Source organism: Ipomoea nil, unplaced genomic scaffold, assembly GCF_001879475.1.
Source record: "Ipomoea nil cultivar Tokyo-kokei standard unplaced genomic scaffold, Asagao_1.1 scaffold1421, whole genome shotgun sequence".
Taxonomy (NCBI): domain Eukaryota; kingdom Viridiplantae; phylum Streptophyta; class Magnoliopsida; order Solanales; family Convolvulaceae; genus Ipomoea; species Ipomoea nil.
Window position 1 is genome coordinate 8,320,886 of NW_017617849.1, and position 14,342 is coordinate 8,335,227.

Sequence of the window (14,342 nt, forward strand, 5' to 3'; positions counted from 1 at the left end):
GGACCACATCCAATAATGAGAAATTTAGGTGAATCACATTTAATTTATAGGACATCTTCATAAAATTTAAATTAGTTTGTTTACATATTAAAATTTAACATTTCGTTTTCCAAAAAAAAAGTAAACACTTTTTAAAATAAAACTATTAGCATGATCATGATCTAGCATTCCATAATGAAGTAGCAATATTGTTGCGAATCTCCTTCATCTCCATAGAGGTGTGACTTAAATTTTCGTTGATGGAGATATTACTACTTGAATCTTGAAGTTCATCGGGCGGTATGTAATCTGGATGCTGCTCAAGCACATTAAACATCATGTCATCTTGTGAATTCTTCCGAATATAATTATGTAGTGCAAATGTGGCCATAATAACATCAATTTAGATCTCCTCACTAAACTGCGACATTTTAGCAAATATTTTCCATCTCTTATTCAATACTCCAAACGACCTCTCAATACAACTTCGAAGAGAAGAATGTACACGATTGAATGCTTCTTGAGCATTAGTTGGCGGCTCTTGTTCAATTTGAGATTGAAGCCATATTGGTAATTTTAAAATAACATTAATAATAATAATAATAATAATAATAATAATAATAATAATAATAATAATAATAATAATAATAATAATAATAATAATAATAATAAGCTAAAGTTTCAACATAATTGTTTAGCAGGAAACAAGACTAAGGAAGGGATTGACGTAAAAGTTGGGATAGGGGAAGAGAAAGTGTTTTAATTCATAAGGTTAAAATATGTCATTATTTTAAAATAATAAGGGGTAAAGATGGAAAAAAAGTTAGGAAGCTAGTAGCTTATTTTGAAACGCTACCTAAAGTAGCGTTCCAAAATAAACTCTTATTTTGAGCTAGGAGCTTATTTTGGGAACATTACCAAACAGAGCTTATAGCTTATTAGTAGTTTAAAATAAGCTATAAGCTCCTAGCTTAGCGTTGCCAAACAGAGCCATAATCGTGTTTTTCATGCACCATGAGTACGTGGGAATCGTGTTTCATGCACGACTAATGTGTGCACGCATGCAAAAACCAGGTCAGGCCATAGTATAGGTGATTTTACGTAAAACTAAACGTGACAAAACAACCATACTCTAAAGACCTCATTTCATGTATTGATGAAGAAATTCAAAATGTTAACTGTTAATGTAAGGATCGGATCAGATATATACTCCATAGATGTCAACCGTGAGTCGAGAAATCACTTCACCCGCTAAACCATAGTTTTTATGTGCGCACAAGAAATCCAATCTATTCTGACCTTTTAATATTTTTGGGCAATTTTTTCTATACATGTTTCTCATGAGATTCGAATTGAACCACATTGAGAAATATATTGTTTATAAAGTAAGAGTGAATGTTCCGTCAAATATATAGGGAATCAAACTATTTTATTGTATAATCTATATTTTTCACAATCAAGACAGTGTGAAGATGCTTTGGCCGAGTGGTTAGGGCGTGTGCCTGCTAAGTTCATGGGGTTTCCCCACGAGAGTTCAAATCTCTCAAGTGTCGGCTCATCTCCTTCTGGTTTTCTTTTTTGTTTGTTTTTATTCATGACACTTAAAATACTCCGTTCCATGTTCCTCCAATTCTGGGCAAACTATGTTGTGCATCCGTATGCACCATGCATGGTGCATACGGATGCAAAAACGAATACTCCGTTCTATGTTCCTCCAATTCTGGACAAATTATGTTGTGCATCTGTATGCACCATGACGACGTCGTTTTATTAAAAACGCGCGTCTCCCCTTTAAAAAAAAATTCAGGTTCGATTCCCTGCAACAACATATGAACTATAATTCCATAATCGATGAACTATAATTCCATAATCGATGAACTATTGTTAGGAATAATTGTAATATAGTTTTGATGAGCCAAATTGTATTTTTAGAATTCCCCACATTTTATTTTGAGTCTAGTGTACCAACTTCAAAATAGGCTTGAACCAAATATTCTACACAATTCAAAGGAAAAAGAAGTCCTCTCAGAATATTGGTACTTAAGATATGTTTGCAGAATTTATGTCCAAAGGTTTTAGTAGGTCAATGGACAAGGCATTGTTTTACTTGGTAGAGAAGTTGTGTTTGAATCCCTGTGGTAACTGTTTTGCTTGGAGCTGAAGGTTGAAGACTTGAAGTGCGAGAACTACACGCTACTTCTGGTAATCTTGGTTGATAAGAATTTCAGATCACTACACAACCAAGAAGTTGTAATGGAGTATTGGTGAAAGGTGAGGATGATATTGCGAATAGGTATGGGTTCAACTCTCACCTTAAGCAATTTTTGGTGTATGCATGCTGCTTTATGCTTATCACGTGGAAGTGAAGATGGGCTACAATAAATTCATGTCAGAAGCATTTATTAGGGGAGAGTTACGGATAATTTTACATAATTAAATTGAACTACAGTCTCAATTTAATTAAAGAAGAGCCACGGTCTTATTATGATTAAATTGAACTACAGTCTCAATTTAATTAAAGAAGAGCCACGGTCTTATTATGAGCTACGGTACATAATTAATTCATGGAGATGAGCTACGGTCTAAATTTATTAAAAAGAAGGAGCCACGGTTAACAGTGAAGGAGAACCAGGGATCAAAACTCATCAGAGACATTTGAAGAGTGAAGGAGAACCAGGGACCAAAACTCATCAGAGACATTTGAAGATAAGAGCCACGCTCTAAATTTAATAAAGGAATGAGCTACGCTCTAAATTTATTAAAAGGAAGGAGCCACAGTTGAGAGTGAAGGAGAACCAGGGATCAAAACTCACCAGAGACATTTGAAGAAAGGATCCACGCTCTCTATTTATCAAAGGGATGAGCTACGGTCATATTTTAAGAAAGAGAAAAATTAAAAGAATCAGCCAAGGATTTAATTCATGAGCTAAGGATTATTGAGGCAAGCTAAGGTCTTAATTAAATTAAAAGCTCAAGTCACGCTATCAGCCAGGGAAGATCAAGAAAGATCTCTGACAAGTTTTAATTACAAAGTATGGAGACCCATTACAAAGTATGGGGATTACTTGCAAAGATCAGAGAAATCACACAAAGTCAAAAATCATCCTGACATCTGAAAATATTTTTTCAAAATTTCTAAGCGGCAAAATCCTAGTACAAGATTTCAAAATTTGAAATTGCCTATCTCCAACGGGCAACTTCAAAAATTCTCAACTATAAATATGGGCAAGGATTGAAGACTTGAAGCAGAGGAAATACACACGATCAGAGAGCAAGATTTGTCAAATATCCAGTGTATTCATTTGAGCTTTTCACGTAGAAATCTTCAAGTCTAGAAGAGAAATTTGTTTTCTCTATAAAACAATTTTCTATAGTGTGTAGAAAGAGGGTTGAGTGTAGCTGTGTGCAAAACACTACCCTGTTGAGTGTAGCTGTGTGCGAAACACTCGGAGTTGCTAAGTGTAGCTGTGTGCATGATGTAGCAAAAATAAGATGTGAGCTCGGGTGTGTAATGTCGTCCTCAGGGGATTGGGGGTTATGGCACGCAATATGCAATCACAAGAAACTAGGCACTAGCATAAGGAAATCAACAAGAAGCTAAGCAAACTACAAGTTTAAGGAAATGATAAAACTAACACATATACACAAAGATAAACACAAAATAAGAAATAGGACTCAAGCTAGGGAGCATTATCATCTAGATGCTTTAACAACCTAAGGGATTAGGGAGAACAAGTAACCAAGGAAACAAGCGGGAATGCACGTAGGTATCCTAGTCTACGAACCATTCTCATGATTAATAAACAAGGATTAGAACAAGGAATTGCCCCACTTTCGTGGTGAATCAATTTCAAGTCCATCAAGCACACAAAGCATCTAAAGCCCCCAATTTCCCCTATTTTCGTAGGAAGAAATCGGGTCTATGCAAGGGGTGGCTTGGATTCATCACCCAACTCTCGTTGAGGCAAGGAATCCTCCAAAAACAAGCTAATGAATGTGTACATCAAACATTAACAAGATATAAATACAAAACCTTCACAAACACAAAGAGCTTCCTAACAAGCCTATCCAAGGCAAAGAGCTTCAGGCATATGCTGATATGATTCCCACCTCATTTGTTACCTCAATCGACGGAGCCATAATCCGGAATTATGTACTGTCGGCTTCATCCCCAACTGCAAGATTTGAATTCAGGGGAACAGTAATCGTAACTTCTCCGTCGGCACCGCGTGTGGCGGCTTTCTCCGGCCGCGGCCCCAATTCTGTAACTCCTCAAATTCTCAAACCAGATGTGATTGCACCAGGAGTTAACATTCTAGCGGCTTGGACTGGCGCAAGAGGCCCCTCCAAGAATAAAGCTGATACAAGAAGAACCGAATTTAATATTATGTCCGGCACCTCCATGGCATGTCCTCATGTCACTGGATTGGCTGCCATGCTTCGAAAGATGCATCCTTTTTGGAGCCCGAGTGCCATCAAGTCTGCAATCATGACAACAGCTACCTCTTTGGATAATACCTTAAGGACTTTCATAGATCTTTCCACTGGACTAACATCTGTGCCCAATATTTATGGATCTGGACACGTTGATGCAGTCGAGATGCTAGATCCGGGTCTGGTCTATGATGCTGGAATTAATGATTATCTGGATTTCTTTTGTAACATTGGGTATAATAGTACCACAATTGCCAAGTTCGTGGGGAGTTCTTCTCCTCCCGTGGATTGCCGCAGGCGACAATTGGGTAATCCAGGGACTCTAAATTACCCTTCCTTTTCAGTTCTTTTCACTAATACTCTACGCACGGTAACCTACAAGAGAACCGTTACAAATGTAGGGCAGGACAAGAACACACTTTATGAGGTAAGTTGGAATATATCCCCCGCCACCGTTAATGTGGTTGTGAATCCACGTTTCCTCGCATTCACTAATGCAGTCACTGTACTATCTTATCAAGTAACTTTTACAAGCCTTACCCCAACTCCTAAAGGGGCATTTGGGTCATTACTCTGGAGTAATGGGTTACACAATGTTACCAGCCCAATAGCTGTCATGTGGGGAACATCTTTGCACTCTGATCTCTAAATGTATGTATATATGTATGTACAAATGGGACGGGCCTAGCTACTTTATTCCCTATGTATTATACATGTATGTATGGGCCTAGTTCATTCCTATCCTACCCTATCCTATGTAATGAAATAAATAAATCCACACATAATTTATTATGGTGGACAAATTAGGGGGCGTTTAGTTCACGGAATCTTGAATTACCTTAGGTAAGAGGATTACTTCCAAAAAGGTGATGTGAGATTTTGAAAATGTAAGATTACCTTGTGTGTTTGGTTTGGATTGTATAATATAATATTACTTTGTTTGGTTAAAAGTTATATTTTAGGTTATATCGACGATCAACTTACTATAATGTCCTCAATAATATATATATATATATATATATATATATATATATATATATATATATATATATATCAATGCTTAAATATTAAAAACCTAAATATTTAAATATACACACATGTATATTTAATTATATAAACATATTATTATTATTATTATTAATTAAGAAGGGCAAAGTTGAAATAATTCAAGGTAATCTAAGATTACCTAAGAAAATGAGGGTAATCACATTACCACCACATCAATTTTGAGGTAATATAACATTATCAGACTCAGATGACCTGAACCAAACGTCCCTAAATATAATGTTTTTTTTTTATGATAACGTTGATACAAATGGCTACTTTGGTACTTGGTAGTCAAATGGCTTTGCGTCATTTTGAGCCAATGACCTAGGAATATGTAGTACACATTGTTAGATCCCAATAACCATTCTTTGGATAATGAGTTTACAATCTACACTGATTCAAATGGCTACTTTGGCGTTCACTCAAATGGCTTTGCGTCATTTTGAGCCAATGACCTAGGAATATGTAGAGTGCACATTGTAAGAGCCCAATAACCATTTTTTGGATAATAAGTTTGTAACGTTTTATCCGTTATTATTATTATAACATTAGGATAAGTTATGGTAATATTTAGTGTTTGATATGTGGTGCAACACTAATAACCTAATAGCTAGACTACCATTATGATTAGGAGTTTAGTTAGGGTTTAGGAGACCTAAAGACATACAACTACAATGATGGCCAGTGGTTATTTAAGGTCATTATATTAGTCCTCTCATTGCTCACACTACATACCTCATATACCATCTAGAGAGAGCTGAGTAAAGTGAGAGACAAAATACTCGTGTTATCTCTGCAGCAGTCCGGATCGTTCAACCTTCTCAAGAACTATGGCGGGAGGTTCGTTCAACCTTCTCAAGAACTATGACTGGAGGTTAGTCGGTCCTGTATCACATGCATATTATATGCTTGTGATATATTTAGTCTAACAAAAGTTTACAATCTACACTTCTTTTTTTTTTTTTCTTTTTTTCTTTTTTGGTTTTGGTGAGGTTACAATCTACACTTTAAATGTATGTAAAACATGACTAGTTCTTTTTTATGTATCCCATGAAATTAATAAAATAAATTTAGATACAAATTATCATGATGAAGAAATATATACTTTTAAAATATTAGAATAGCTATTGCATTCTTGTTACTATGAGTAGATATATTATCCTACTTATGATATTAAAATAGTTATTGAATTGCAACCTCGTTACTATGAGTGGATATTTCCTACAATAACGATAAAATGTTATCCTGTTTTAATTTGTAATTAAGCATAAGCATTCAAATTTTAAAAATTAAAAAGATGTAACCCGAGTTAGGGAGGCCGCATTAGAGAAGACCGCTGCCGACCAAGGCCCTCGCAACAGCTTGCCCCGCATGGGACACCTATAGTCATTCCTATTTCTTGTTTAAAAATCTAGCTTGTCTCATTATTATAAATTGTATGTAAGTATGTTACCAAATAATCCGTAATATTACCAGGATTATATGGTCTAATGGTACCCGGGTTGGATTTCTATTTGGAAGATTATGAGTTCGAGCCTAAGTGGAGGCGTTATTGGTTCTTTGTGAACAGATACTACAATGTAATAGAGCCAGTAATTTTCAAAAAAAAAAAAAAAAAATCCGTAATATTTTTATCTTGGGAAAATGGCACTTTTTACCCCTGAGTTATATACTTATAGCACTTTTTCCCCCTCAATTATTTAGGTAAGCACATTAGCCCCCTCAATTATTCTAAGGGGGCGTTTGGTTCAGGTTATATAACATAACCAAGGGAATGTGACATTCCAAAGCTCACATTCCGGTGTTTGGTTCATATTATCTTAGGGAATCTAACATTCCCAAGGAATGTCACATTCCCTCCACATAGGATTTTGAAGGGAATGTGATTCCCTTCAAAATCTTAGGTAATGTAAGATAACATTGGTTATCTTAAGGATATTATAGTGTGTATAAAAGATAACCCTAAACCAAACATGATTATATTACATACCCCAAAACACAGGAATCTAACATTCACAGGAATCTAACATTCACAGGAATCTAACATTCACAGGAATCTAACATTCACAGGAATCTAACATTCACAGGAATCTAACATTCACAGGAATCTAACATTCACAGGAATCTAACATTCCCTAAGGTAATCTGACATTCCGTGAACCAAACGACCCCTAAAAGTGGTGCTTTTTCCCCCTGATATATTAAATTGACATTTATACCCTTAAAGTAAACATTTTATTTATTTTACTACTCCAACAAATTATTGCGTATACGTAGGGATGACCACGGTTCGATTTGAATTGAACCGGATACTAAAGCAATCGAATTAATAGTTTACGGTTATAATTCAGATCTAGAATCCAATATTTAAATGTCAATTTTTATTAAAATTATGTATCAAAAAAATTGAATCTTGAACCGTGAACCGGTGGTTCCGGATCTGATTCGCGGTTTTAAACTGTCTTTATTTTAAAATTTTATTTTTTTAATTTTAAAATAGTCTAAATTCAACAATAAATGTATTTTATTTTTACAGTTCGGAACATGAACCGTCCGTTCCGGTTCACAAATTTAATAAACTCTAAATATCGAATTTCGATTCTAAATTGTAATTGGAATATTTCGGTTTGGTTGCTATAGTGTTTGTTTAGTTTGAACCAAATTATGGTCATAATTTGTTGGAGAAAAAAATAAATTAAATATTTAGTTTAAGGGTAAATATGTCCATTTAACATTTCAGGGGGAAAAACAACCACTTTAATAATTTAGGGGGAAAAAATGCTATAGATATATAACTCGGGGGGAAAAAGTGTCATTTTCCCTTTTATCTTTTGCGGGCATTCTTCTTAACTTTATATCTTTATCCTTTCATCTAATTGGGTACTGGTAAATTTTCTCCATCACAATATATTTTATGAATAAAATATTTCTTCACAATCGAGGCATTGTTAAGACGCTTTGGCCGAGTGGTTAAGGCGTGTGCCTGCTAAGTACATGGGGTTTCCCCGCGAGAGTTCAAATCTCTCAGGCGTCGAATTTTAGATTGATACTTCGTATTATTCATGACGCTTAAAATACTCCGTTCCATCCTCTCCAATTCTGCAAAATGCGCTTCAAGTGTGGATACAGAACTCATCAATCACTCCATATATTAATCTTTTGAATACATATTATTAATTATCATTTATCAAGTTACTTAGGTTTTGTATTTTAGGTATATGAGAAAATATCAACCTTGCTTTAATTTGAACTACACTACCATTTATCAAGTACTTTTAAACAAATTTGAACCAAATAAATTATAATTTGGTTGCCCATATTTCACCTGAATAAACTAAGGGTGGAACAAATAGATGTGTGTACAGTATATATATAGTTTAATAAATACGACGTTGCTCTCCCATGTAGCCGTGCGGACGTATCTGGACCATTGAATACATTCAGATCAATGGTTGAAAATTAATGAAGATGAGAAAAATTGTGGCGGTATTTTGATAATTTCCTGCACCTTGTATATTTCGGCGGTGTACCACAAAGTACTGATCTATGGTGCAATAATGACAAAAACACGGTGATATTTTTGTAATTTCTTGCAACAAGTTAATTATCTATGTGGTACATATATTAAGTGTTTGTTTTTTTAGTACTACTGACTCTGTTACAATGTAATATCAGTTCAGTGAGGATCGAACTCCAATTGGGAGAACCACTAGACACAAGGACGTCATTGGTACATTAAATGTTAGTATGTGTTGCATGATTTACATCCTCCCAAAATGCTCTGTCGGGCCGGGGGTGTGGGGCCCTTAAAGTTGGGGTTCAGCCTTTGGAATAATGTTTGTATGTGTTGCATTTAAGAATGATATGTGGTGCAACTAAAAATGAATACAAAATGCTTTTCATTTACTAGGGATGAATTTTATATATGTATAACAACTGTATATGAAAATAACCTGAGCACCTATTTCTTATCTTTTATATATATATATATATATATATATATATATATATATATATATATATATATATATGGGTCTTCATTAAATCTGCACCATTCTGAATTCTGCGTTCTCTCCCTAAATAATGGCTTCACACCCTAAAGCTTCTTCCAACAAAAGCTTCATCCATGCCCCTGCACAGCTCGCCCCCACCACCGCCTCCGCGGTGGCTTCATTTCGAGCGCCGGCGAGCCGCAGGAAGTTTTGCTTCCGGAAGCGGGGGAAGCTGCCAACGGCGCGGCTGGGAGGGAAGAAGCCCCGGCGGGGATTCTTTCTGGTGAAGCTTTTCAGGCGGGCGAAACTGCGGTGGCTGCGGCTGCACTACTCAACCATGCTGAAGAAGATCAAAGATTATTACCAGCGCCTGATAAAGGATATCGTCGACGGCGGCGGAGACATTGATTCCTTCCAGCAACGGCTGATCATGGAGACGTCTTTTGCCGTTCCGGTGATGGGACTTTCTTTCTACTCTTTTCCTAACCATTACGGCAAATAGCTCGCCGGCGCCGTATTTTCTTCTTTATCCGGTAACTCCCATCTCCTTCATTCTCATCTGTAACTTTCTCAAGATCAGATCTTCCCTGGGCAATAAACAAAAAATAAATAAAATGAAATTTTTTTCAATTTTCTTTTCAAGAAAATGATTTACCAAGTTATTCCCTAATTTTCTGGGAGCTGAACAAAGAAGGATACTGATTAGTTAATTAATTAATCTTGTATAGTCCACATTATTACACTCCAAATTTATTTTTAATTTTTCACAAATATATGTTTTTTATTTTTTGTATTATTGACTCTCTTACAATAGAATGGTTGGGTCAAAGTACCTATGAGGTCCTTGTACTATAACATTTTGTTCAATTTAGTCCTTCTATCTTAATTTTGTTCAATTTAGTCCCTGTACTTTAAAAAGTGAAACGATTAAGGACAATAATTGATATTTATGTATTTATTTTGGACATATTATGTAATATATTGGTGGTAAAAAGAAGTAATTTTAAATATTTATAAAATAATATATGAGTTGGTATGTAAGTATGATGATGTGACAGATAAGATGTCTACGCCATATCAGCGATTGTCCTTAATTGTTTCACTTTTTAGAGTACAAGGACTAAATTAAACAAAATTAAGATAGAAGGACTAAATTGAACAAAAGACTATAGTACAGGGACCTCATAGGTACTTTGACCGAATGGTTGTGTTCTACTAGAGAGTTTAACTTGGTGCCATTTTCACCCGACTACTCAAGGAGAATCGCCAAATGTGGAAATCGAACTCGAGTTATCCCGGACGTTGGATTGTGGCAATATATCAAGTTGAAATAAGAGTCAAATATATCATCCAACCGCACACGATAATGCAATTTGGCCACTAAACATTAAACAAAAAATAATCATTAAATCCCTAAACTAACATATTTCATACATTTTGTAAAAGGAATTAATACTTTTCGTAATATGAAATTTATCTAATCAGTTAAGAAAATTGACAATACACACATTACATCCATAATTAAAGGAGATTAAAAAAATTATGATCATTATTTCAATTCACAGATTATTATGCTAATTCACATATTATTATGTCCATACAATTATGCAAACTATTCCAATTCATATATTATTACACATATAGAAGTATGATAATGGTTACTTTTGAATAAAATTTTAATAATTATAGTAATTAATAAATTAATTCACACATTATACTTTCATTAATCTATATTTTATACTTGTCGTAATATAGATTGTATCTAATCAATTAAGGAAATTAATGGTACATATATTACGGACATAATTAAAGAAAATTAAACATACACATATTACATCCATAATTAAACAGACGTCATAATTAGCATAACATTAATTAAGAATAACATATACTCCTCAATTACCATATAGTAATAATCATAATAAAACGACCTCAATTTTATTGGAAATAATGATATTTTTCTTACCCATATAGGAAATTAAACATACACATATTATGTCCATAATTAAAGAAAATTAAACATATATTACGACGTCCATATTACCAATCTGTATTTAACACCTTAATTTTACTACGGTATTAAACATAGAGATTTCATTCATTTGATTATAGTATATTTTGTTACTTAAAATAATACGGAGTACAATTAGGAATGCTCTTTTTTTCTATTTTTGTTTAGACTTTTCCTAATATAATTTGTAAGTAATCAGTTCCAGCACTAACAGGACGTTTGGTTGGTGGGAATTACAATTATATTCCCACTTAATTCCGAAGGCAAGTAAATTCCTTCGTTTGGTTGGAGAATTTCATGACCCCCCCCCCCCCCCTCCCTCCCCCCATTGGTATTTCAATTCCATAAATTTTAGGAAGGAAAATATAACTTTTAAGACAAAATTACCCATCTCCTTCTTTAATCTAAAATTGGTGTTTGACCTCTCTCTTTCGATTATAGTTTGCATTCTTCTTCTACTCTCAACACAAAACGTCAATCAGTAGGTCAACCTCAATCAAATATGCTTTTTCAAAACTCCCTTATATATCTTATTGCATTCATTATGCAATTTTATAATTTATTTACAACGCGTGTTACATAAATTTTTAAAAACAAAATTTGAATTTGGTAATTTAGGATTAACAACAACAACAACAACAATGAGCATTTTAAACTTTATACTACTTATTCCCTTTCAATTCTCAGGTATACCAAACATTGAAATTGAAATTTCCAGTAATTTTATTCTTGTAAACCAAACACTGAAATTTAAATTTTCACTTTATTCTCCTTTCTCACGTAATTCTCTCACTGAAATTTAAATTCTCACTTTATTCTTCTTTCTCACTTAATTATCTCCATTCAACCAAAACGCCCCGTAATATACAAATCTTATAATTTCAAATATTCATGTTAGATCTAGCACTGCACTATGTTCACTTCCCCGGGGATCACTCATCGCGGGATTGCAGGACTTAACCACAGAGTTCTATGGTACCTGATTGCCATATCCTACTCAAAACCAATTGGTTCAAAACGTCAAAAACGTCACCCATCTCCGGCACGTCAAAATTTTTTTGTCAAAACGGACAACCAAGTCAAAAGTTATGCTTTCCCGAATAAATAAATAAATAAATAATAAACGCCGGTTCAGCCAGCTAGGCGATCAAGGCGGCCGCCTAACCGGCCGACCGTGGAGGATGCCGATTCCAACCTTCCACGTGGCGGCCGGCGGGCGCATACGTGCGATTTTTGCAACCATAGTATAATTACATAAATCATATTACATATTAATTTATTCTAAATAAATACAACAAATGAGTCATATATTATTCAACTAATTAATTGATATTTTTATAATAATTTTATAATCAAATAAATATAAACTTTCACATGTTAAAATTATTTATACTTTCATCTTTAATTTTATTATCTAAATATATAATTAAAAAAAATTATCCAGACACAGGTAATTTCTTAGTATGTATAACAGCTATATATGAAAATAACCTGAGCACCTATTTCTTATCTTATACGGAGTATTTTATTTATACTCCGTATTTTTTTTTGAAGCCATTTAATTTATATTTATATCATAGGGTCTTCATTAAATCTGCACCATTCTGCGTTTTCTCCCTAAATAATGGCTTCACACCCAAAAGTTTCTTCCAACAAAAGCTTCATCCATGCCCCTGCACAGCTCGCCCCCACCACCGCCTCCGCGGCGGCGGCATCTCGAGCACCGGCGAGTCGCAGGAAGTTTTGCTTCCGGAAGCGGAGGAAGCTGCCAACGGCGCGGCTGGGAGGGAAGAAGCCCCGGCGGGGATTCTTTCTGGTGAAGCTTTTCAGGCGGGCGAAACTGCGGTGGCTGCGGCTGCACTACTCAACCATGCTGAAGAAGATCAAAGATTATTACCAGCGCCTGATAAAGGATATCGTCGACGGCGGCGGAGCCATTGATTCCTTCCAGCAACGGTTGATCATGGAGACGTCCTTTGCCGTTCCGGTGATGGGACTTTCTTTGAACTCTTTTCCTAACCATTACGGCAAATAGCTTGCCGGCGCCGCCGGAGCCGTATTTTCTTCTTTTTTTTCCGGTAAATAACTCCGATCTCCTTCATTCTCATGTGTAACTTTCTCAAGATCTTCCGTGGGCAATAAACAAAAAAATAAATAAAAAGAGATTTTTTCGGTTTTCTTTTCAAGAAAATGATTTACCAAATTATTTCCTAATTTTCTGGTAGCTGAATACTAATTAATTAGTTAATTAATTTTATATTATCCACATTATTGCACCGCAATTTATTTTTCATTTTTCAAATACATGTATTTAATTTAATTCTGAATACACTATAGTTAGGACAATCTTAGCCAAATTAGTGAAATAAGTAACTTAGTAATTACAAGATTTTAAGTTTGACTTATATTTGAACGATCAGCTATTAAATTTATTTCCTTGAAATCATAATATACATTTCACTCAAAATATATTTCAAATCAAAGTTGTATATGTTCTTAAGCTATAGTTTCGTACGTTGCAAGTTAATTAGACGTAGGAGATCACATGCCTCGTTGACTCCTTTTGATCTTTGGGGAACCATATATTCCTTTTGTTCCCAAGTTGTGACAATCATTTTGGCATTATTAGTATGCCAGGAGGGATCAAATTAAATGTAATAAAGTGAGCTATATCTATATTATATTCTAAGCTATTCCATCACGAAGTAAATTCATGTATGTATATAATAATATCTTTAAACAAATTATATATTGAAAAGAATGGACTTAAACTTAGAATTAGTTCAACCTTGTAATATTTAAATACGAATTCGAAATGCAAAGAAATGCACACAACTTGTCAAAATAAATTGTTAAAAACTTTATCAAGTTAATTAGAT

General features: G+C 34.5%; 2 protein-coding genes and 2 non-coding genes across 4 annotated transcripts; all 4 read left to right on the forward strand.

Moving 5' to 3' along the window:
* Positions 1 to 1,450: 1,450 nt before the first annotated feature.
* Positions 1,451 to 1,532, forward strand: TRNAS-GCU. The gene has a single exon. It is a non-coding gene; the product is annotated as a tRNA-Ser (tRNA).
* Positions 1,533 to 4,078: 2,546 nt separating this feature from the next.
* Positions 4,079 to 5,062, forward strand: LOC109187452 (subtilisin-like protease SBT1.4). The gene has a single exon (XM_019337640.1). The coding sequence runs from the start codon at positions 4,079 to 4,081 to the stop codon at positions 5,060 to 5,062; it is 984 nt and encodes a 327-aa protein (XP_019193185.1).
* Positions 5,063 to 8,412: 3,350 nt separating this feature from the next.
* TRNAS-GCU lies at positions 8,413 to 8,494 on the forward strand. Its single transcript has one exon. It is a non-coding gene; the product is annotated as a tRNA-Ser (tRNA).
* Positions 8,495 to 9,529: 1,035 nt separating this feature from the next.
* LOC109187726 lies at positions 9,530 to 13,636 on the forward strand. The gene is made up of 2 exons (XM_019338022.1): positions 9,530 to 9,624; positions 13,166 to 13,636. Exons 1-2 carry the CDS (start codon positions 9,544 to 9,546, stop codon positions 13,496 to 13,498), a joined length of 414 nt encoding a protein of 137 aa, XP_019193567.1. The 5' UTR covers positions 9,530 to 9,543; the 3' UTR covers positions 13,499 to 13,636.
* Positions 13,637 to 14,342: the final 706 nt, after the last annotated feature.